General features: G+C 42.3%; 1 protein-coding gene across 6 annotated transcripts in view; it reads left to right on the top strand.

Moving 5' to 3' along the window:
* The window catches only part of slc24a2 (solute carrier family 24 member 2), a 63,845-nt gene that overhangs the window by 26,866 nt on the left and 13,524 nt on the right, over positions 1–23,455 (top strand). For all 6 annotated transcript variants that reach the window (XM_022250217.2, XM_022250226.2, XM_087136502.1 and 3 more), the window contains 3 exons: positions 10,469–10,589; positions 12,164–12,573; positions 21,220–21,354. In XM_022250217.2, coding sequence (XP_022105909.2) covers positions 10,469–10,589; positions 12,164–12,573; positions 21,220–21,354 — 666 coding nt within the window. The remainder of the gene's footprint in view (positions 1–10,468; positions 10,590–12,163; positions 12,574–21,219; positions 21,355–23,455) is intronic.

Genomic DNA, 23,455 nt, shown 5'->3' with positions numbered 1-23,455 from the left:
AACAAACGAATGTCCCTGATGCAGTCATGATTTTTCGGTGGAAAGTAACGACTTCCATTCTGAAAAGGAAAGATATCCTTGTACTTGGATCAAAACAAAGTCCTTCATCATGTTAATTTTCAAACACTGAGACAGCATTGCTGGAGTGATATTTGCTTCACCGCCCAACTGTGGTGCATGGTTGAGAGCATTTCATGTACATGTAGCGTGTTCAACCTTCACGATTTAGCCTTCATGTACTGTACATGTACTACATACTCAACTTTAAGCCTAGGGTTAGTATACCGGTACATGTACATGTACACGTCATCCGATAGTGCATACAGATTTTGCTGTGATTAAAAATAACCCTATAAGGCTGTAGTGGGAATTGGTTATATGAGGCTTTTGATTTAATTTTATTGCATTTGGCAGCTAGATTAAAGAAACACCTTTATAATTTGATTTCAAAGACATTGCACAAATTCAGTTTTAAGTACACAGTGTACATGTATGTACTTGTGTCTACCGAGCAAAGAACTCAAAATTGTCAGGCCAAAACGAGTGCCTCTTCAGAAACCATGTACATTAAATTATAACCATATTGCACCGGTACCAGTCAACTTTTTACATCGTGTACATGTATGTTTAAAATGGATCCATAACCGTTATATTGCTTGCCAATTTGTGTTTTTTTGGGGGGGAGGACACATTGTACTGTATTATGTGCGTCCAATGTGCAGCTGTCCTGTACCTATAGTCAGGGAATTCAGCTTTTTAGCTGATTTCTGCTTTTTTTGTTTAAATAATGACCCTAAATTTCAGCTTTTTTGTACACCTGGTCTGTACAAATGTACAGTATGGGAACTTTTTACAAAAATGTACATTTCAGCTTTTTGCTAGCTGTTTTCAGCTTTAATTTGAAGTGGCTACTCACACCCCCATACATGTATACATGTACATGTAGTACATTGTACAAGTTAGCACTTGCGTGGGAAGAACCAGTAATGATGGTATACATGTTGTACATGTACCGTATACATACTGGTACATGTACATGTACATTTATGCACAATGTGTGCCTTGATGGAGAAAGTAGGACATTGGCCTGTCTTTTTTCTTGGAGTGAGATGTCTACTTTTGAGGGTACTGGTATATAGACCATAGAGAAAGGACACAGAGACTGACCTGCAGTAACCCAAGTTGGTCACTGACCAAAAGTCCCTATTTGTTTCCCCATAAAAGTCGGTCAGTGATTGCTGCCTCCAACTGGGCAGTGTGGCCTCCACACACTCCCATTGACAATGTATTAAACCATAGAGCTATTAAACTGTCAGTGCTGCTGAGTCAGGTAATCTATTTTGTAGTGATTGCCACATGAAACAAAGGATGTGCAAGCAGTGTTCAGTGCACAATGAAGTTTAATTGGAAGGCTTACATAACCTGTACATGTGGGGTATGCAATAAGGAACAGTTGACATGTACCGGTCTATCATGCACACATACATACATGTACATGTACTTGTAGCACGTGCAAAAGAAGTGTCTTTTCTTATCAATGTACTTGCTGTGCATGTACACATGTACATGTATGTACACGCTTCTGTACCATACATGTACATGTACATGTACTTTGATTTCAGTGCTTAATTGGTCAGCACTTTTTCTCTCCCTGGCCCCTCCCCCGAAGGCCAGATATGGTTTCTACCGTAGTTCATTTCAATTCAGATATCATATCAATAGGTTGGGGTGGGGAGATTTTTGTCTCAAGAAGATTGTTGTTTTCCGACATGTCCGAGCATAGTCAGGATGATCATCAGGCGCAAAAAAAAAACTCATGCCACAAATGGGTTGCGGATTGATTTGCAGTGCGGCAGACCCACTATCAACATTCATGCAGCGTCAGGCTGGCATTTCGATTTCGATTTTTCTCCCCGACGGCCCCCCTCAATTAATTAGGAGTGGCAGCTGTAATTTCTGTTCACACTTTCAGGGGAGGCCTATTATCCGCTCGCTGGAACATGGTTAGGATTGAGCCCCACTAAATTGATGAGGGGGCTGACTTTTTTTTTTTTCAATTTTCAGGCATCCATTTTTTCAAGGGGGAAGAAAGTGCATTTGGAATGTGTATGTAACAGAATGATGTACATGGAAAGCCAAAATGATACCAACAGAACTGTAATCGCTTCTACACTAACACACTAAACTTGTAGTCTTTCCTTTTTAATCCATTATAATGTGCTAGGGCAGACCTGCCAACATGCCGTACTCCTTCCTGAGGTCAGGCATTACCACAAATAGCTCTGATCATTTAAATACCGGTACCTTTTAATCTAATTTTTGTTTAAATTTTTGTGTGGCAATGCTTGACCTCAGGAAGGAGTACGGCCAGGTTGGCAGGTCTGCAATGCTTGACCTCAGGAAGGAGTACGGCCAGGTTGGCAGGTCTGCTAGGGAAAGATCTCTAGCTACCAGTACATTGTACATGTACACTGGGAAAGTCTGGTTGATGTACATGTACATGTATGTTTTCTTTGCCTTCCAACTACATGTACATGTACATGTATGTGTACATGTACATGTAGTTGTGAAATCCCTTGCATGCCGATGTGCAGATTAGCGTCTGGATCCCTGCATAATACATGTACTTGTTTCCTCCGGTAATCCTGTGAATTTTCCTCGCATCTCCCAAACCGAAGATTTCTTGATTGTCCTCTTGCCTGGGGCTCCTGTGGAGAACAATTAATAACTGAGAGGGCTTCATGTGTACTCTGGGAGGTACGTGTACATGTTTAACGTGGAATTTAATCTGCAGGCCTACATGTATACATGCATGTAAAAGACATGTATACAAGTAAAGTATGGTACATGTACTTGTATGTTTCATGTGGTGGATTTGGGGTTTTTTGGCATTTATTTTCTGTTACAGGAGAAAATCATCATACTGTGATTTTTCTAAAACAGTTAACAGGTGCATGTACATAAACATGCACACATGTATTGGCACACCCAACTCTTGCTATAACAAAGTATTACTTTGTTTTGACTTTGTTATAAAAGGAATGGAGGAACAAAGAAAACCAAAGGATGCAAGAAATTTGGAGTCTCAGAATTTGCTCTTCATACATGTATGACAGTATGCACTTTTGACAGATTTCTTCATATGGAGAGTTTTTCATCATACATGTACATGTACCAAATGTACAAGATGTGATAAACCACATTCAAACTTTCATGTTTGAATTAGGCCTCTTTCACGAAGACCAGCAATTGTCTATGTACATGTACATGTACAAGAGTACCAGTAGGTACATGTACATGTACATTTAGGCTACATATACATGTACATGAATGTCTGAAGCAGCTCAGGGCTGGAGCAGTGGAGGCCATCAAGGTCCCTTGATCATCCCCCCCCCAGCTTCTTCATCCTTATGGCTTAATATGTTGCCAACACAAATCCAGGTTATCATAAGCATGGGTACAGTACCGGTATATCTCTCTCATTTTAACTTACAGTACATGTACATGTACTTAGTATGCGAAACCATGCTCGGTATGAGCTCTGCACACACGGCTATATTTGTGGCACCAATGCACCCATCTTGGCTTTCTCAGGCATCGGTGTGCTCTACACTGTACACCTTACCCCCTGTGCACTTGTTCATTTGTAGGTTACTTTTGCCTTTTTATACATGTATATCAACATTCCTTTTGAAGTTTTGAAATCCCGAAATTGTTTTTTCCCCACAAAACTAAAACTATACCTTTAATTGAGAGGGTCCTAACTTCTGCATGTACATGTATGTATGTGACATAAAACCTCAAGGAAATTGTGTTGCCATATTTTTTAGTTCACAGGAATTTTTTGTATGTACATGTACATTGTAAATGAGTGTCTTTTTGTACTTTTTATGGTTTGAAAAAATCTAGAACGTCATGTTGCTGAGTAAATCATTCAAATCTCATGTTAACATTCTACTTTCAAGCCTGCTGAATTCAGCAACGGTTAACCTCAAAGACCATATTTTCAATCCTCTCAAGGCCCCCCAAACGATCGTGGTTTGAACTAAAATTTCACTTTATTTAATTTTCGAACTGGCTTGATTTAAGACAAGTGACAGAGTGATAAAGGGTATCCGATTTACCCGAGCCCCGTTCTGCCCAAGTATTGATTGAACCTTAACAATGTGGAGGAGTCAGAGCTGCATGTACTTTCAGGCAGGGATTTATTAACGGTTTATGCAGGTGTTGCTTGGAACAAATCCTGAATGTTGCACATCTGTGCGTTAGAAAGCCTCATTTCATTCGGTGACAGATGTAGCAATCCGTTCCACTTGGCTTCGCCACTGGAACATTCAAACCATTACTTCATGAAATTAGTCGCACCATTGCACTCATAAGCGATCGCTGTGGGATGACATTTTGACTAATTACAGTCGGTGCTTAAACATATTCCTGAAATTGATCCCTAATTGAGGACAGCTGTTTGATGGTAGTATGCTACAATCCTGGACAAATCTTGCTGGAATATGTCCCCCCCCTCGCCCCTGTCAATGCTGTTTCTCATTGGGTAATTTGTGCCCAATGGTGGTCCAATAAATGACCGCAACATTGAATGGAGGAGAGGGGGGATCTTTTCACCGTGCTTCCTACAAGGTGTTCCAACTATATTGTCCAGGATTGTAAATGGTGGGTTTGCATGGCTGCCATCTTTTGGGCTTGTGCTTTTGTTTCACTAGGTATACCGGAACATGTACACTAATAAGGCTTCCCTATGGAACATTAGAACTGACTTGTAAGATGGCAACCACGCAAAGCCTCTATAGATACGCGTAGGTTGTCCGGTTATTTCCTCTCCATTCCGTCCTTTTTGCAATCGTTTGTTCAACTCAAACTGAACCTGATTTGCCTTACAACCTGCAAAAGGCTAGTACATGTATAAATTGACCCCAACTACCGTTAACACTCGGTCAGCCAGCGTCAATGCTTTTTGGCCAATTAAGTCAGTCCGAAGACAGCTCATTTCTTTGCTCAGGCGATGGTCCCTGTGTACTTTGACGCTGTGTCTGCCGCTTAACTGTAACGCGATCGCCTTGAGCACATTTATCGTGGGGGAAATTTGATCAAGGAAGATGGGCGACTTTTCGTGGCTGCCCCAACAAGATTGTCTGGTGTTGTGCCCATATCATATTGCAAGGGCAATTTGCATTGGAGAAAGCAAGCACCCTTTTTGTGATTGCTCTGGCAATCAGAGGTGACCAATGTACATGTACAGCAAGGAACTTTACAACTGTTTCATGCATGGAATGAATGGTACATGTACATGTAATATCCCTTATTGAGCTGTAAAGTTTATGAGTTTTTGCCAAATCCAAGACGAGAAATTGTTTGTTTGTCTTTATAGTGGGACGCTTTCCAAGGTGTGGCACAAAGGCCCGCTTCTGGATTCTACCGTATACACCTGCACAGAAACACTGTCAGTTGATGTTGTACCACACATGTATACATACAGCTGACATACATGCACATGTACATGTAATTCACGTACTGAAATGGTAACCTGACACTTACACGTACATGTACCGGTATCAACCAATTAAATATTTTATCACATCTCTGCTTGAAATGATGTTGAAGTTACTGAAGTCTATGATTGGGTAGTGCGTGTGAGGTCGCATAAAATTTGCATGCTCACATTTATCAACACACGAGTATGTTTCGGAGGCCGCTGCATGTACCACTTGAACAATTACCTGTACATGTATGATGACTCTCGGAATACCACAAAATGTTGCAAGAGGTGGATCATCCAGGTCTTGGTTGGGGAGGGGGCATAAATGTAAATTTTTCCAGTCCGCCAAGGCATGTTTACTCTGCTTTGGTTTCAGTACTGCAACTACTGGTATATTGTTAGTTGCAGGTGCATGGGGGCTAATAGACACTGATGATAAGCCCCCCTAGTGATAATATACAGTATCTGAAAGTCCCTGTGTTAAGTCTTGAAGCTCTAAGAGTTGTGGTTTGTTGCAGCTTTGAACTGTTTACTCGCGCATGAACTTGCAGTATAAAGTGTGATTGAATGGTGATACATGTAGATTAGTCATACATGTACGTTTTGTACATTTTGTACTGTGCATTTATAAAAGAATTCGTGTTTTAAAGCACGAGTATAACACACGCCACTTATTTCTACATGTACCATGATTAACATTCACTTTCCCTTTAGGTGCATGATTACATGTACATGCCTGTATTTGTGTGCAACAACCTAATGTACATGTACATGTATGTACATACCGGTACTGCATGCATATGTACACGTACATGTACATGTATATAAGGCAATGAATTATCCTTGCCGTCAAAATGCTATTGTTCGATAACATATTGATCAATATCTGTCTCCTGTACCGTACACGGCACCGTTGGCGGACAACTCAAGTGCAAAGAAATCTGTCGCCTCAATTTTGCCTGTGGTGCATTACAAGATGTATGGTGTATGCAGTGCGGCGTCCCCCATTTCGTGTTTGGCTGGGATATATATGCCTAGAAGGGGGAGCTAGGGTCTAACCATCTGACAGTTTGCCGTTAGCCCAGAAAGCCAGAAATCAGAGATGAAAATTGCGACACCTTTTCACTGATGCTTGCATATTGTATTGCACTTGTAAGAGTTATTAACACTGTGTTTTTGGGGGTGTGGTTTGCTTTTGTTTTGGGGGAGGGGGTTGATTTATTTTCTTGGGCACATTTGAGATTTAAATGTACGTGTAAACACAAGTTTTGTTTCGCACAAATGATATTTCCCCTTCAATTGATCAGGATGTTTCGTAGTATGTTCATTTCTCCATGTCATCTTGTCAGACTTTGTAACTCCATTTTCCACACAGTGCGGGTGATGATGTTGAAGTTTGGCCCCAGCTGTGCTGAGACTATAGAGAAATCACTTTAGAAAAATATATTTAGGTTACGAAGGATTGGATGAACGTTGTACCTCAGCAAGAAGTAGGTTATATCAGCTGACGGGGCAGAAAGCGATGTATCAAGATTAATAACAGAGTCTAATTGGATTAATGAGCCTGACATTGTGCTGGCCTCTCAGCCATCCCATTTGCAATGTAGGACAGGACTTCACATTGCCCTAGCTTAAGAGTTGGATGTTAAATAATGGAAAATCAGTTAATACAAGACTGAAGTATAAATATTAACTCTACCTGTACACGGCACTTACCGATAGCTGTCAGTTCTTAACTTGATGAGTTTTGAAATGGACAAATATTAACTGTGGTTTGAATTTGCTAAAGAGAAATTGCTCTACCCACACTCAAGAGTATGCTCAATCCCCCGCACATGCCCCCCTCCCACACAAGACATTCAAGACTCCCCCTCTACACATGTACCCAAGTCTTTCCAACTCGAGTTGGAAACACTGCAGCGAGTTCTTGGGAATATGCCAACAGAAAGCACTTTAGGATTGAGAAAATCAACTTTCTACCAGAAACTAAAAAAAACCCCAGAAAAATACATGTATACATCTACATGTACATGTATAAGTAGAAATTCTTTCAACTTCTAATAACATCAAGTTATTAGGATTCGAAGAATATCCCCCAAATTACAAAATAAATTAATAGACAAAGTGAAAACTGAAATTAAAGAGAATATAAAAGAAAACACCGCCATAATCCTTCCTTGAGTTGAAGTGCACCATCACGGGCAAAAAGGAAAACCCCAACGGTGAGCAGTATTTTAAACTGAGTTCGTTAACATGCCCGGCACACATGTGAAGACCATACATTTCAAAATAAATTGGTTACGTGCTATCCAGCACTCTGTGCCAAACATGTACATGAACAAACCTAACATACATATACATTGTACATGTACACGCTCATGCAGCAAGTTTCTGTTAGAGTCCAATTGTTTCCAAGTTCAAAGACACACCCTCGCTTGTACGTATAATACTGGTATAAACACTGTCATATGTGAGCATGTCCAACATGTACAGCTTAAAGTGCTCTAAGTTTCGGGCAAAGATGTTGGTTTTGGATTGGTGGACTCTGTGGAGAAATATGGTGATCACCCTGAGAGTCCAGGTGATGAGATGCAGGTACAGGTATTTCATTGTACATGTGCACAGTGCAAATGACCTGCAGAATATGTAATTGGCCTTGCATGAAGGCTTATCTCTTGAGATGTACACCATGAAATCAACAAGTCGTTTTAATAAGCTTCTGGGCTGCAGTTTCAAGACAGATTAGACAGATTAGGGACACTAAAGCAGGAAATCAGATCCCTGTAGTCCCGAGTATTTCCCGTGTATTGCTTGTGGATATTATGCACACCCCTTTCCTTTCATTCCTCAAGTAAACTATTGTGTACATGTATGTACATGTACCCAGCATGACCCCCTTCCGTGCAGACTCAATTTCCGCCCATTTATACTTCCCCCTTTCTTTCATTGGCCTGCATGTCCCTACGTCTTTATATGCAGCTGGGCGTCAATTTTACGCGTGGCAGCCGGCCCGGGCGGGCTGCGTCCTGCTCTGTGTAAACCAATCAATTGTGCTATGTTTGCCAAATAATGACGGCTGATCTCTATTGCCATTCGCTCGACTCATGAAGGACCCGGGAACCTCGAGTGCTTCCTCTGCTGTTTGTTCTCGAGCCACAGCTGCGGTGATTAGATCAGTCCCAACCTCATCTATCTCTTTTTCTGTTACCTGACTTCTTTAATGAAAAGAAAAAAAAAACCTAAATGCAGCACCGCTCAAGTCCGTTTTCTCGATTGACTCTATAATTCCACCGTTGTATGCCCAGGCAGGCTCTCACATGCTCTTGTGCAACACTCGCGCATGCACTTGTATGTGTATCTAGTTGACGGCAAAGGTTAAATTTGGAGTGATTGGCTCCTGATTGTCTCGGGCAGGAACGAGGCAGTCGTTATCCAATGATAGGCCATTTTCACCTGACAGCAGTGGAATTGAAACTCTATAGTTGTCCCTTTTCAGTACCTATTAACACTTTTCATCTCATTCTGTGGCCCATCAGCTACTGGTGCATGGACTAACTTGCGTGGCTGTGTGTTCCCACTCGAGTTAACTTGTGGAGTTTCTTAATTCTCACTGTTACATTCTCAGAAAAGCACTCAGTGTGCATCATGTCTGTGCGCTGCAGAGCCCGGGTGGGGGGGTATAACATACATCCTAATGCCGAGGTCAGCAGTGTCTTTTCCCTTGGAGTATTGTTGGTCAGTGCTCTCCTGGAACAGCTGAAACTCTTTTTTCAAGATGTATTTTTGCGTTGGGGAGATGTTGATGATATATAACAGGTTTGCCCTTACCCAACGTATATTAATAAGCACTGTATGCTCAGTGCTTGTCCGAGAGCTTGCGAAAAAACCTCACAAGCTTACTCGGGTGAGACTCGAACCCAGAACCTCCTGCTTACTAGTGCAGATGAAAATAGTTCGCGGTACCCGCTGCTTCATTTGACTCGGACCGGCCAGCCGATCCCGGCAAGCTCGGTGGTCAAGACATCTGCACTAATAAGCAGGAGGTCGTGGGTTCGAGTCCCACCCGAGTAAGCTTGTGAGGTTTTTTCGCAAGCTCTCGGACAAGCACTGAGCATACAGTGCTTATTAATATACGTTGGGTAAGGGCAAACCCGTTATATATAGCTGAAACTCTGTTGATCAGTTCACTGCAGTTGGTACATGTGCATCTTATTCACATGCATTAAAGTTCATTTTTATCCCTTGTGATAATAAGACTAAGGGTATTTCTCTTACCTGCCAGAGGTGCTTGGGAAGAGTACCGGTACGTGTACATACCGTACATGTACCGGTACAATGTACATTTCCCTGTATGGTGCATATACAGGTTGTTGGGTGGAGGCCTGTAGAAACCTACATGTACATGTACATGAAGATCAACACATACTTAAATTTCCTATGTGTAAAATGTTCCCTTTTTTGGAAGACGGAATGTGCCATATTGGTTCTCTGCACAGCCTGACAAATTCTGGAAGATTAAAGCAAATGAAAGGATGGGGAAATACATGTAACATACATGTACTTGTATACCGGTATGTAACCCAACAGAATTCGTACGTACTGTACATACATGTATGTACACATCATGTACATGTAGCTTGAACAAACTAAAGAATGAGAGTATGCTGCAGACTACAGGTACCGGTCATTATGGTACCGTACGCTAGCTCATCCATGGATGTGCATTACTACTGTACATACTTCTGCAGAGGCTTTGCGTGGTAGCCATCTGGCAGGGCAGCTCTTTTGTTCCTCAGGGAAACCTCCGTTGTGCATACCCTGTGGAACAAAAGCACTTGCTGGCCTGCAAGACGGCAACCATGCAAATCCTCTGTTGAAGAGAAAGTTACACAGTGCATTGACCTTTCAAGAAAGTGCTGTTTTATTTTGATGAGCCTACATGTATTTGTTTCTTTCCTTCTTTCCTCCCCCATGCAGGCCAAGGAGATACCAGTTGGGCGGAATCGTCGCCACAGTGTGCCGCACTTCCGCAACACCAACATGTTTCGTCATGGGGCGTTGCAGTTAATGCTGCACACCATTGACCCACTGAGTGAAAGTAGGTGTCCATGTCATGCCTGCTCGCTGTGCAGGGAGCATGCACTGGCTTTTTGATGGTTTCGGAAATGGAATTTATTCTAATTTGAAGTGGATTCCCTCCCCCCCGAAAGAAATCTTTTAAACTTTTAAAATGCATGGATGTGAGATTTTGCAGGGTGATTTCGAGGGAATAAACTAGCAAAGGAAACTCTTACAGCGGTCTTCAGCTAGAACATTGCAGACCAAAAATGCCAATTTGCACAACATGCGGGATACCAGTGCATGTACACTTGGGCTGTCTTAACCAGTAACTGTTTTGGTTGTTGGTCTCTGGTAGGGCATTTTGGCAAACCTTTCTTTTCTTGGCATGCAGCCATTTCTATTGCATGTGATGGCAGGAACATTTTGGGGGTTCATGATTGAAGGCCAAAAGGGATCCACTGTAATACATACTCTGTACATGTACATGTACTCATTAGAACTACATGTACATGTACTTGGTGATTATTAGAGATTAATGCTTGATGTGGATGCTTGTGTCTACGGATCATTTTTTCAGTTGTGAATTCAGTACTCATTCAAGAGACCTTTTTCCCCCATAATGGAAGCATTGTGATCACAGTTTTCACAGACAGTCATAGTTTGGCCCACAAAAACGGGCCAGGACATTTTATTTGAAGAGGGCTTTTGGTTATTATAGGCCTCCCCCAGCTGGCTGAATGTCAGAGTGGGAAGGGTATAGATTTCCCTCTTATCGCCTGATAAGGGCGTGTTTGCGGGGGAAGTGCGCTATCGTATTGCTGTCTAGAATATCACTGAATTGATTGCGATTGATGGAAGTTGGCTAACCTCTTTTGGGTCACAGTCCACTGAACCAGCGGGGAGACTGCATCAGTAGTCTGTCGTAGGATCTCATCATCTGATGTGAAAGTTGAATGAACAGTCTGCCTGAAGACTGCAATCTCTTTTGCATCATAAACCCCAGTGGCAGGCTGGCAGCTTGTACAATGTATGCAACCTTTAATTCACAGCTGCAGTGCATTGAACCAGCCCGTACACTACACCCTGCGATACTCGATGCTGATTGACTTCCTTGACAATCCGCTTGGAAAGCAGTTGTTCAAAACCTGTCAAACTCTTAGCGAAGTAAGGCACATGCCAGTGATGCAAACTGTGTATGCATGCCCTAGGATTTAGTAAGGGAAAATTGAATGTGCCTGTGTTTGCAAATATCATAAAGATTTCACAGACAGAACTGGACTCATGCAGGAGTGAACAAAGAAAATGATGACAGCATGTATACATGTACGGTGTATGTACATGTAGGAACATTTGTAGAATCTTGTTTAACATGAAGAGTATACTTACTGTACATGCACAATGGTGCATGTACATTGATAAAACACCTTACTATAGAGTATCAAAGAGTGACATTATTTAGAACCAGGAGTTGCTGGACAAATCAGTGAAGTATGCAAGCATGTTCATGCTAGTTCTCTCTCTTTTTCCCACATAATTGTTTGCGTGATGTATTCACTTTGGTACTTTATAATAATGAGAATTTACATGGTGGTTTTCAATTTTTTGCTGCAGCTATCGTCCAAGAAAAAGCTGTACAGATGCGGGCCATAGCCAAGCGCGAAAACGGCACCATTTCACCGAGTGAGGCGGCCGTCGTCAGTGCCAACGGCACGGCCAACGGTCATCACCCCCAGAATGGCCAACATCAACAGCAGCAGAAACTTCATCACCATCCAGAGGGTGACCAAGCAGCGTCCGGCTGGACCGACCAGGACCGGACCTCGTCCTCCCGCGAGTGCATCATCAGTGCTGAGCATCTGTCGGAGGACGTGGGGCCAGGCCAGATCCGTACCATCTCCCACCCTAACATCCCCGAGGAGGCGGGGGTGGACTCGCCTGTGGCCAGCGAGCAGAGGAATATCTCAGTGGACATGCAGACACAGTCCACGCTGGTGGACGATGCCAGCCAATCTCCATCACAGGTGAATTTTTAATTTCTGAGTGCCTAACCATGGAAGAGGAAAGAACTGCCAATTTTTGATACATAGATTAACATCACAAATATTGGTCTGCAACCGAATCATTTAAAACAGTATTTGTACGATATTTCATACTGCAACCTCATATCGTTCAACACTCTGGGACATATCCATATCCATGGAGTGATTTTGCTACCACTAGAGGCTGTGTCGCAGTGCAGCCAAGTTTAGATTCAGTACATGGTCTTCTCAGGGGGGGGAAACAGTTTATACATCAGCCAGAGGTGAGTCAATGTACCGGTAACCTTGACGTTTGAACCTGTTACCTGTGTCTGAGTGTACAGGTTGTCACTTCTTGTCTTACATGTACACATCCTTCAGTGCAAAGTGGTCAATGAATCTTTTGTTTGGACCCCATAACCACCGTCAAATTTTCCCTTGACGCCTTGCTGGATGTAACGAAATCCAACAGCATCTGGTCAGGCAGCATGCATAAATCGTACATCCAACAGATTTAAACAGTTTCTTCATGTGTACATGTACATTGTGTATTGGAAATTGAATAAAGTCCAATTGGAATTACCCACTGTTGGAATTTTGTGAGTTTTAGCATGGTTGGGTTCAAATGTCATAGTCTTTGGTGATGTTTTGACAACTGCTGAAATGTGTGGTAAAGCAGCACTGGTAGTTACTCACCGTAATTTCTGTTATCCCACAAAAGAAATTGAATACCAAATTGAAAGGAGGGCCTAACTCCAACAAACCCTTTTTTGAGTTCATATAAGGAGTTACAAAGGACCTCAGTTAACTCTCCTTCGCCAAAATGGTAGAGTTGGGCTTTTCTTTAAATGAGGTATTCAGTTTTCTGCACTATTTATTAGATTGCCCACATGTACATGTACATGTACTACATCCCCAGGTTTAGCAAAAAAAGACATCACAGCCAGCCTGATGTTATAGTGTAATGATGTACCGTAGATGAACTAAAATTTTGCAGGCATACATGTATAAGACGGACGGCCATGATCAAGGGAATGATTTTTTTCTGGGGGCTGGAATGAAGACCAGTGTTTGGCCATTTAAATGTACATAATTCAGTGAAAAGTATGAGACCTCAGAAGTACATGTACCGAACATGTAGTTCATATGCTGGTACCTACATGTATAGTACAGTACGCCTTGTCAGTGTGCAACACGAGATCTGTAATGAAAGTATTTTTCCACAGAATTATTGAGTATGTGCAATATTTACAAGCTTTGTTCCTTTTATGAAGGTTTAGAAGCAATAGATAGGAGAAATAGTGGCTTTTGAATTACCGGTACGCATAAAATGTCTCTTTTTGAAGTAACAGCCACTGGCTACTTGTATTTTCAGGCTCCGTTATCAGTGTCACTTTATCTAGACTTGCCAGTATCTTTTCCTAAGAAAAAAAATTCTATGCAAGCACTGTGCGTCATCAGAGACACACCCTGTGGCCCAATCATGGGTTTTCATTAAGGATCAATGTTAATTTGTACATGTACATGTAGTGAGTCCTCAGAAACCAAGGAAGCCATTATTAAAAAAAAATTCTCTGCACGACTAACTGATGACTGGTCAGCTTAGCCGTCCAGTGCCACTTCCGAGAAGATGACCGGCTGTCACGATTTTGCAATATCTGTTGCCGACCTCCGGGCATTTCTCAGAATGATTACGTTGCGAGCTTTATATGGGGATCCAAAATGAAACCTTGAGCAGCATTTAAGCTCACACGTAGGCAAACATGCCATTCGTGAAATAGCGGTATTGCCGCTGTTGATCTGCTTTCAAGGCTGAGAGGACCCTCTCGGCAAAAGGGCTTTTGTGGAAGGACAACCTTGGTGTACATTGGATCGGATTGGGAGGTCCCGCAATATGGGACAGTGATATCCCGCTCGCCAAGCTCTCAATTTGACGCATGGGTTGCGAAGAGCATGTATTGCTGGCACGAGGCAGTAATGGGATATGGTACATGTACTTGTACGCTGCAGTACATGAGTTGGTGCAGAGGAAAATGGCAAGACTGAAATCTGGGGAAAAAAAAAACTGTGCCGAGCGAAACAGAAAGATTGACAAACACAAACAAAATGACGAGTGGTTAAAGCCTTGAGCTGGAGCAGTTGAACCCTTTAAGTTAAATATCCATGTACAGTGTACATGAAACATGTACATGTATACACAGGGTTTTTACTGATGCTGTGTTGCGCATGTGCCTGCAGTTCTAATATTTTCTGTATACATGTACATGTACCAGGTAGTTAAGCTTTTCACATGACAGGGAGAATCAAAACAGGGTCAAGATGGAAGAAATCTGCTCTGAGCGGAACAAAAGAGGTTGTTTTTTTGTATGTGAGTTTTATGCGGAGCAGGCTGAGTACGCGTAACTAAGTTATTCCGGCTTGTATGGTCTTTGTGTGCACGCAGAACGCATGCAAGAACCCACTTGTAACCACCTGTTTTTCTTTTGCCGATTTGGGGTGCACTTCAGCTCGGGACAGATTAGAGGCATGTACCCATTCTGAGCGTACATGTACATTTGGAGTTTAACAGAAAACTTCAAGGCTATCAGAATCCAGCATGCAACCCGGGTGCTGGGTGTACTTGAGAGACTTACATGTACATGTACATGTGTGCACAGTATAGAAAGATTATGATGACAGTCGCTCAACGGCTTGACCACGTTTAAATACATGTATGCACCGGTATTCATTGTTTCACGCTTAATGTCGTCATTGTACAGTGCATTTAAACATATCTACAGCATATGAAATTCGCACTTTATAAATGAATAAATTATTATAATGATTAAGAACGTGAAATTGTTGTAGTGTAGCTTTTTCTCCCAAATCACTATACCAGTTTTGGACGCATTGGATATTTGGCTATCTGCTCCGCATGCAAACAGAGAGATGATGTGCTTCTATAGGGCAATGAGGAGCCTTGGGTGTGAACTCTTGGTGCACATTTGGCTTGGTATATGGTTATGTTAACGGTTGCGTGCACACAGAGATTTCTGTTGTTACTTGTATGGCACTAAGTTTAAACAATTTATGCCTACCAGTACATGTACCTCCAAGCTCAGCATGCCTACCGGTAATTTGGCTATGCTTATGGTGCTTACAGTGTCCATGAAATACGCTGAGCTTCTGAAATTGTTTGCTAAGCAGCGCCATGAAATTGGGCCCAGGGCAGGCAGATCTGCCAGGGCAGATACGTGTATCTTAGAATGCTGAGGTAAGGGCAAGGATGTTTGACTAACTGGAATTTACATGTACCGGTAGAGAGATTAAAAACGATGCTGTCATCTTGTGGCAATACCTTGATATTCAAATGAGAGGGTGGAAAACCTCATGGGGCATGTACCGTACGTCATGCACAGGCGTACGGTACACTCTGTGTTGGTTCTTAAGGTTTGGCTTCTTCATTAATATCTCTTTGACCAGCCGAACATTGTACACTCTTTATGAAATGTTGAATGTACATGTACATGCATATCTGGAAATTTAAGACATGCTTTTTGTTGAAATGATAGGAGTGGTGTTTCAGTTACCAGCTAACGTACACTGTATATGCACCAGTATCAGGCACTCGTAACAGGTACCCGGTACCTTTAGATATCTCTGGTACTGGCATACTATATTTAACAGAAATACACACTATGTACAATGTACATGTACATCTCTCTCTGTTTTTTAGCAAAAATTCTAAGCCCAATATACAGATTTACAGTCGCTTGTGAAGCTTCGGTTCATAGTGATCATGGGTTTGTATTTATTTTGAAGGAACATTCCACCAACCGGTATCTCCTTGTTTTTCTTGTTCGTGTACATGTCGCTGGTTTGAGTAAATCTTTACATGTTTACACATGTATACAGTACATCATCCTGTGCTTGTACTTGTACCGGTAAACCCTGACATTCATGGTCATGCCCTTTTGTAGGTCCGCAGCATTTTGTCATTACGCTGTGGTTTATTGGAAAAAAAAAAAAACCTCTCCCCTCGTAAAAAAAGAAATATTTTTATGTTCCAGTGTACATGTATGTGCTGTACCTGGAACTACAGCAGTGAGGCATCGTTAAAACTGGTCCAATTTGAACCAAGGGTCTGGGCATTACAATTTCTTTTCCCTCACGGCAAGAAATGCATCATCAGTTGAAAGTTGGTACCGGTTCCATGCCAGCCTGTACCTCCTGTACGTGTACAGTGTACATCTCCCCCCCCCTTTGCATTATCTCTGCCCTTGCAGTAGCTTAGGACCCAGGATATACAGTATACATTGTACGCTGATATACAGCTCTCCATTTTCATTGCTCCGGCTGTGGGTATTGGCCGGCTTCCTCTCTGGCATCAAGTAATCGAGATAGATGAATTTGATCGTGGCACTGTCATAAATTCATAAAGAGGGAGAGCCGGTGGTCTCTGGCAAGACTGATACTACCGGTACTGGTGGATGATGAAGTCTGTGCCTGCATACAGCCGTGGCATTAGGGAGAACATTGCATATGACCAGAAATGGGATTTTTATTTTTCTTAGTGGTGCGTGGCCTCGGGGTGGCTTCTGTGTTGTGCAGAAGTTTCCCTAATCCTTCAAACTTCAACACCTAAAACAGTGATTTGATACATGTACTTGTAGCACTTCCTTTTTTGTTGTTTGTAATGAACAGTATTTGGACAGGACTTCACAAATATATGGTATGTGGCTGCGTGGGGTGGGGCAGTCATGAATTCCATCAAAACACTTCAAAACTTGTGATTATCTCTCCCTGAAATCTTAAGGATGTAGTGTTGACATGGCACAAAGTCGTCAGTTGTGACATACATGTACATGTATGCCTCGGTTCTCTGTAATTAAGAATTATATATAGACATACCAAAGAGTGAAAGCTGAGTGTGTCTTGAACACATAGAAGTTGTGAGGAGGGGTTGTCTGTGCGCTTACTAGTGCACACTGTCACATGTGGATGTACATGTAGGTACTTGTGTAGCAGTTGTCTCTTAATTGACGACATTGACATGACTACACAGACTACTGGTACGTACTTGTACATGGACATGTACCTCTGCCCGTGCCTCGCCAATCTCCCAGACGCGTTCATAAACATTGCTGGGGAAGTGCTTTTTGACATTTGGACTCAGCTAAGGTACATGTACCGGTACATATATAAAGAGAGACACACACCAATAGGCATTGGGCTGAGGCATTTTAAAATTGCATCCAATGATAAATCCTGAGTGCTTTTAGAGTGGGGCCTTCATTATACCGGCTGATTTTGATTAGAAAAATATCAGGGAGAGAGGGAAAGGGAAGGAAGAGGAAACAAGACAAAGCACATTCTCAAAGCCTACATGTATATATCCCAGTGGCAAGTCTGGTTCCCCAAGTCTGGTTCCACATACATTTTTCTACTGAGTTCTTTCTTCGGGATTTTTCATCCGTACATGCATGTACCATGTACTCTTGCCCAGTGCAGGAACACGAGATGGCATGCATATTTTGACATACATGTAGGCGTCTCTCTGTAGGAAAAGACTGCATGCATGTAAACGCGATGAGGACAGCTACATGTACATGTAGTCCAGTCTACTGTGAGCTCTCTGTGAGCTCTCTCTCTCTCTCTAGAGCTATTTTTTGTCGATGGTCTTGACTGTTCCTCTTCTGTCATACTTCAGAAATACAGCCCTATATTAAACCTGAAAATGCCCCCAGAGCTGTTTTCCAGAGAGGCAGTTACCGGTACTTGTGTGGACCTGGCTTAGTCCACAGAAGGTTCACACTGTGGACCTCTTTTGTTCCTGGGCCCACACAAGGTGCCGGTACATGTATGTGTACATGTATACTGGTATAGTGTTGGCACACAGGTTCATGCACGTTTGACAAACCGTACATGTACATGTAAATGTGGTACTAGTACACTGCACTGTACATGTAGGATACACATGTACATGTACAAATGTATGTCCTGAGCACTATGAGCTGAGCAGTACACATACATGTACATGTACGTGTATGTGTACATGTACGTACATGTACACATACATGTACATGTACAGTACTGTACATGTGTGTCCTGAGCAGTATGAGCTGAGCAGTACACATACATGTGCATGTACCAGTATCGTACATGTACATAAACACTGCATGTGCACCAAGTTGAAACTTTCCCTCCAGCCTTGTTTGCTGCATGGTGATCATGGGGAAATTTCCAGTCAGAGGGTGGACAGAGTAAAATACATGTATATCTGTACATGTACATGTACAGAGTCCACATGATATACATGTACATGTAGCCTTCAATGGAAACTGCATGTAATTTATTCGAATGATATTGGATAAATGGAGATCATGATGAAGAGCGAAAAAGAAAATGCATGTTTTTTTCTCTGTGTGTTTCATGAGATGCCCTTTTTGGGTCGGTAAGCTTCAAATCACTCTTGGCACAGTCAACTGAAGAAAAGTGCTCCATGATTGATAAGAGGGGAATTAAAGCTTGGGATGAACTCCACAAAGTGCTCGGAGACACAGGGAGCCCCACACGTCAGCAAGGCACAAGGGGGCACAAGAAGAGGGAGGGGATACCGTAACACACTCTGTTGCTGTGTGGCAGCAAGATCCCTGGAGGACTCGGCTGAAAGATAGACCTCAGAGCAGTCATGCCAGACGGGAAGAAGTGGAGACAGCTGATGGGGGAGGGGGGAACAAGTTGGCTGTACGCTGTAGGCTTGGCTTGAGGTGCCTGTCACAAACATGCCATACAATGCTGCCAGGTTGTAAAACTTAAATAGTTGACATGTACGTGTAAGTATTTGAGAGTTTTCATCTACACAAATCCTTGTTTGTGTAGTTATTAGAATCTTCTATGTCGTCAAGCCAGGATTTACACAATTTTCTGAATTAATTGAAACTAATTCATGTACATGTGTGTGTAAAATCATTTTATCTTAGTACAGTGTTCATGTATTACATTTTTAGTACACGTTCAATGTTGTACATGCATGTACTGTGCTCGTACATGTGTACGTTTATAGTACGTTTCAGATGAATTTTCAAAAAATGCATGCTTTTAATAGTTTGAGAGTCACTTGAGCCCACCCCAATAATGCACTTTTTCTATTTATGTGATTTTTCATCTTCCATTTCATCAAGTTTAAAACAATTTTTGCCGGGGAAGTCTGTGTGCACCAGGCAGTGTCACCCAGCATGCAGGAACATGTACCGGTACCAGGATACATGTACATGTGTGTACACATATATGTACATACACATGTACATGCACATGTTGTACATATACCGGTATGTACATATGTGTATATCCAATAGTTACTGTGTAGTATAATGCTCTCATCCACAGTGTTCCCCACAAAATACTGGGAAAACTTAATCATCTCAAAGCATGCCCATTACGCTTAGGATCAAGCTGGGACTTAATATATATGTACTAATTTCCGGTTGCGTGAAGTGGCTTCGTTTAAATTACCTGCGCTTTATTGGATTCCAGAAAATGGAGGTGATCGAATCTCATTCCTTTTGTTTCCGGTCACTGTGTTTATTCAAGGGCACTGCCTGTAATGTACAGGTACGTGTACATGTATGTACTAGTACATGTACATGTACATGTACCTCATATACCGTAATTAGCCAAAGTTCACGAGGGCCGTTTCTTGCCCCCGTAAGTTATACTGACACTTTACAGCATCCATTGCGTAACCAATTGAGCTAGAGTAAAACTTGATTAAGATTTGGCCAAAATTGCACAAAGACGTTTAGCTGTTTTTTTTCGGTTGTTGTTGATTTGTACCGTTAGCAGAGAGAACCAGCCTTAATTGATTGTGGCAGTTCATAGTGTACGTACATGTATATGTACCTACATGTACATTATACAGCTTGGAAAGAAAGAAAAAATCCTACATGAACACGCGTACATTTGTACATGCATGTGCGTGTTACATGAAGTGTTTGTGATTTCTCCCACAGTGCAATTTTTTGACCTGAAACAAACACTTCTCTTTCTTTTCTGGGCCCAATTTCACAGCTTACTGCAAGTGAATTTCAGCGCTTACCGTAACAGAAAATTCTGCACTTACATGTACATTGCACGCTGAATGTATTCCACGGGTTAGCGAGGAATTTTGGCTTGTGCGCTTGCGTATATCCCGTGACTAAAGATTCTGTGCTTAAAAGAGTTAGCGCAGAATTTTTCTGCTTGCTCGGTTAGTGCAGAATGGAGATCGTAAGCGTGGAATTTTGCAGTAAGCAGCGCCATGAAATTGGGCCCTGGTCCAGCGTACAAAAGTTCATTGTGCCACATCAGTATGAGTACCTGATTTGATGAAAAACAAACTGCAAAGTTGTGTAAGAATGGACACCGCATGCCTGCTTAGAAACTCAAATCCGGGGACAATAAGCACAGTACGCATTCACAAACATGCATTTGTGTAAGTACCGCTAATTAACATTTTGTGTGAACACATTCATTCATTAAATTGCACCTGTCTTTCGTGTGATTTTTACGATTTGAAAAAAAGATGAGGATTTGTTATTAACCTCAGATTTAGTATTATACATTACTAGTACATGTACATGTAGTTATATCCAACTAATTTCCATTGTTGTTTGTGTATGTTGTGTACAGGAGATCCCTGAGGAGGACATTGAGGAACCGCTGGACATCAGCTGGCCCCCTACGCTACGGAAGCGGGTCACCTACGTCCTTCTTGCCCCTTTGGTCTTTCCAATGTGGCTGTTACTGCCAGATGTCAGGAGAGAGGTTGGTTCATTCATGTAATATGCAGTAGAACACGTACCTGCTCATGTGTCTTGCGTGTGCTAAAGCGGCGATGATACTCGCTCAGACAGGGTTGGGTTAAACATTCTCTGGGCCCTAAGCTGTTGTGTTCTGCAGGCCGCAAATCCTCCCTATTCACCAGGACCAATTTCATAACACTAGAAAAACGATGGAGCCTCACCTTTCATGTTAATGTTAATGCACGTTAAACCAGTTTGAAGTTATCTATCCCCCAATCAAAAAGTCAAAGAGAAACGTTAAGAGCTGTTTGTTTTACAGCATTCTGGTAATTTTGTTGGCTCTCATATGGGTTTTTTTGGGTAGGCTCCAAAATATTTGTAGGCTTTAGGCATGTTGCCTACTTCATAATTGCAGACCCTTGGTAGTGATGAAAATTGCAGTATTGAAAGTTACGGGAAAAGAAATCAAAATGTGGGCAAGGAGAGGATAGCTACACTGTATGCGTTGGTCAGCATTTCCTTTGCTGAGTTTCTGTGCATGGTACATGTAAGTTTTCTTGTTTCTGTAGCAAATCCTGCCTGAACTTTGCCCATCCTCTGACAGTTACATATACATGTATGGACAGAACACCTTGGGTTGTAGATATATCTCGTGTATGTCTGGTATTTCATTCCTTAATACTGTACAAAGTACTCATCCAAGCACAATGCCAGGTAACCATCATGTTGCAGACCTGTATCAGAGCCTTTCACAGATTTGGCGTCCAGTCACGGACGCATTGGCTTGTATGAATAAATGAACCGAATGATGTCCTGCTGCTGACCACACTGACAAGAAGATATTACCTTCCAAACTGCGCCATAATGGGAATATTGCCCACCGTTCTACCACCAGCTCACCCATCAGTTCCATTATGTCACAAGTCTGCCCGGTTGATACATCCATATCAAGCATGGAAAACAAGGCCCGGGAAGGTGTGAAACTCAATTATCGTGCATATGCCACGAGACGTGTGGATGACCCGTTCCTTTTTGCATCACAACGATGTTTTGGGACATCTGTCAGAATCTGTACAGTGCTTGTCGGCTAATGAGATTTGAAACCTTTACGTTGAAGTACAGTAGCTGCATTGTCACGATCCATCTGCCTTGCCTTGTACTATCCTTTTTTCAACCTTATAATGTAGCACTTTTTTCGCGCATCCTAAGTTTAGGCACTTTCAGAACACACATATTTGTTTCACTTTTCCCTCGTTGATATTGTCTCTTGTAGCTATTCGTGACATCTCCCATCTGTCTTTTTCTTGCACTTTCAACGATGTTAGTACTGCCGGTAATAATGACGGGGCTCCACAATTTAGAACATTCGTCAATTTCCTTCAAACCTCCTGCTGGACTTAGGAAGATCTGGAAACATTCAAATTAATTCTAGCATCTGCATTTCTCCAACCTCTGCCCCCACTCACTACCGTGACACATCCATTTGTAACTGCTGTACCAGTTTCTCGCACAATTTCCTGTCCTCTTCTTTCCATTTAGCCACCATGCTTTTCCACGCTTCCTAACATCAAAGGCTTTCTCTCAACCCCTTTGCTTTTGCTTTGCCCATTCTAATTATTCCTGCAACCTCCTTTGATTTCTTAGCCTCCCTTCTCCTTCTACTGTTTCTGCCTAATTTTGTCCTCACTTCCTGATCTCTTAAGCCTCTCCCCTTTTTTCCTCCTTCCTGCACTGGTCAAACTCACTTTTAACCCTCTGTCCCTGACACATATTTTCTGACTGCCAACATCGGAGCTGTTGGCTCCCCCCCTCCCCAAGTGGCCTCAGAATGCCTGTTTTCTCATTCTGTCCATTGCTGAAGTAATCAAATCATCTCTGTTCTGCTTTCATTCCTGCGGGACTCTAAATCATCCTTGAATTTTTCCTTATCCCTCCCCCATTTTTCAGAAATAAGCTGCTGCCAAATAGCTAGCGCCGCAGTCTCTGTAGAAGCCAGTTACGTATGTAACCCGTCCGCCTGATGCCTCATGTTCGAGGGCTTCCTCACGCATCTAAGAACGCCATTTGGCAAATTTCACACCTACTCCCAGCTGCTTGTGTGCCGGCCGTCATTTGATTTATGG

The sequence above is a fragment of the Acanthaster planci genome, linkage group LG05 (assembly GCF_054643075.1).
Source record: "Acanthaster planci isolate LZ-2023a linkage group LG05, COTS_SCS, whole genome shotgun sequence".
In the NCBI taxonomy this organism is placed as follows: Eukaryota; Metazoa; Echinodermata; class Asteroidea; order Valvatida; family Acanthasteridae; genus Acanthaster; species Acanthaster planci.
This window is presented reverse-complemented; position numbering and strand designations above follow the sequence as displayed.